This window comes from Entamoeba invadens (genome assembly GCF_000330505.1).
Source record: "Entamoeba invadens IP1 unplaced genomic scaffold scaff_1105074725327, whole genome shotgun sequence".
Lineage (NCBI taxonomy): Eukaryota > Evosea > Mastigamoebida > Endamoebidae > Entamoeba > Entamoeba invadens.
The window spans coordinates 4,499-5,827 of record NW_004191730.1 but is presented as its reverse complement, the minus strand read 5'-3'; the positions used below and the strand labels follow the sequence as shown (position 1 = coordinate 5,827).

General features: G+C 23.3%; 1 protein-coding gene across 1 annotated transcript; it reads right to left on the bottom strand.

The window, feature by feature from the left end:
- Positions 1 to 5: 5 nt before the first annotated feature.
- EIN_037570 (Hypothetical protein) lies at positions 6 to 484 on the bottom strand (the record flags this gene model as incomplete). Its single annotated transcript, XM_004183663.1, has 3 exons — positions 6 to 140; positions 194 to 327; positions 423 to 484. Coding segments are annotated over 3 exons (331 nt in total), but the record flags the coding sequence as incomplete, so codon positions are not given.
- Positions 485 to 1,329: the final 845 nt, after the last annotated feature.

Below are 1,329 nucleotides of genomic sequence, written 5' to 3'. Positions count from 1 at the left end.
ATAACCATTAATATAAATAGTAGCATTTAAATCTTTAGTATTGATTAAGTTAACTTCTGGGTTATTATTAATATATCTATTGATTTCCTTGTTACATTGTTTTAACATATCTATTTCTATTAAATTGTATTTTTTATTATCTTCTGTAAAGCTATAATATGTTTAGAAGTAATATCAGATAAAGTTTCACCACATCTAAAAGATGTGTCGATGCTTTGCTCAGCCTTTGTCATGAGTTTATCGTCAATATAATATTCATTTTCACTTTCGTCATTTGGAGAATAATATATATCAAATGCTTTTTTTGGTGTTGAAGCTTTGCTCCCACTTCGTGTCGTATCTCTTTCTTTAATAATTTCAGAAGTATCTATTTGTTTTAATGGGTCCGTCTTGTAATTTGATTTGTTTTGTCTGAAGATAACAAATTTTTGAAAAATGTTTTTAATGACTTTGATTTTGATTGAGAAGTATTATCTGTACTCATTTATATTAAGATATAAATAAAAATATATTATTTATACGTTACTAAATATATTATTAATAAAGTAATATAACAGGATTATTATAATAACTATAAAAATAACATACTCAATAGATGTCTTCAGATAAGATGTAAAATATATTACTTTGTTTTTACAGTTTATGAAATATCTATTAAATTACCTGAACTGTAATTTCATTTACATAAAATATTCTACCATCTTTTCCTTTACAATAACCATGATTCATAAAGTTTTGAAATTTTTTATAATTATCTTTATTATTTAAACACAACGATATTTCATAACCTTTTTGAATAACATTAGGACTAACATAATATTTTACAATTATATCTTTTATATTATTATTTCTAATAAACTCTTTAAGTATTCTTTAAATTTATTAATTCTTGTTTTAACTTTGGAAGAATCACATTCTAAGTTAGCTACAACTTTATATCTTTTTCATTATAATAAACATAATCATCTATATATTCACTTGATTCATCATCAGAATAATCACGATTTTCTATAATATCTTCATCATGCTTCGGCATGAGTTTCTCGTCCCTAGATTCACTTACATGTTCACTTTCAAGTTCAATAATATTTTCAGAATCATCTATAAATTCATCGATATCTTCATTTGTATTTAAATTATATAATAATTTTACGGACCTACGGTCCTCAGGTTCGAAGAACCGTAAAGGACAAAGCTCGATATACTTTCTAAACGCTTCATTCATATACTGTTCCGTCATTTTAATAAAGATAAAAAATTACATTAATATAAATTTACTATAAAATTATATTAATATAAATTTACTATATATAAATTTACACCGAACGG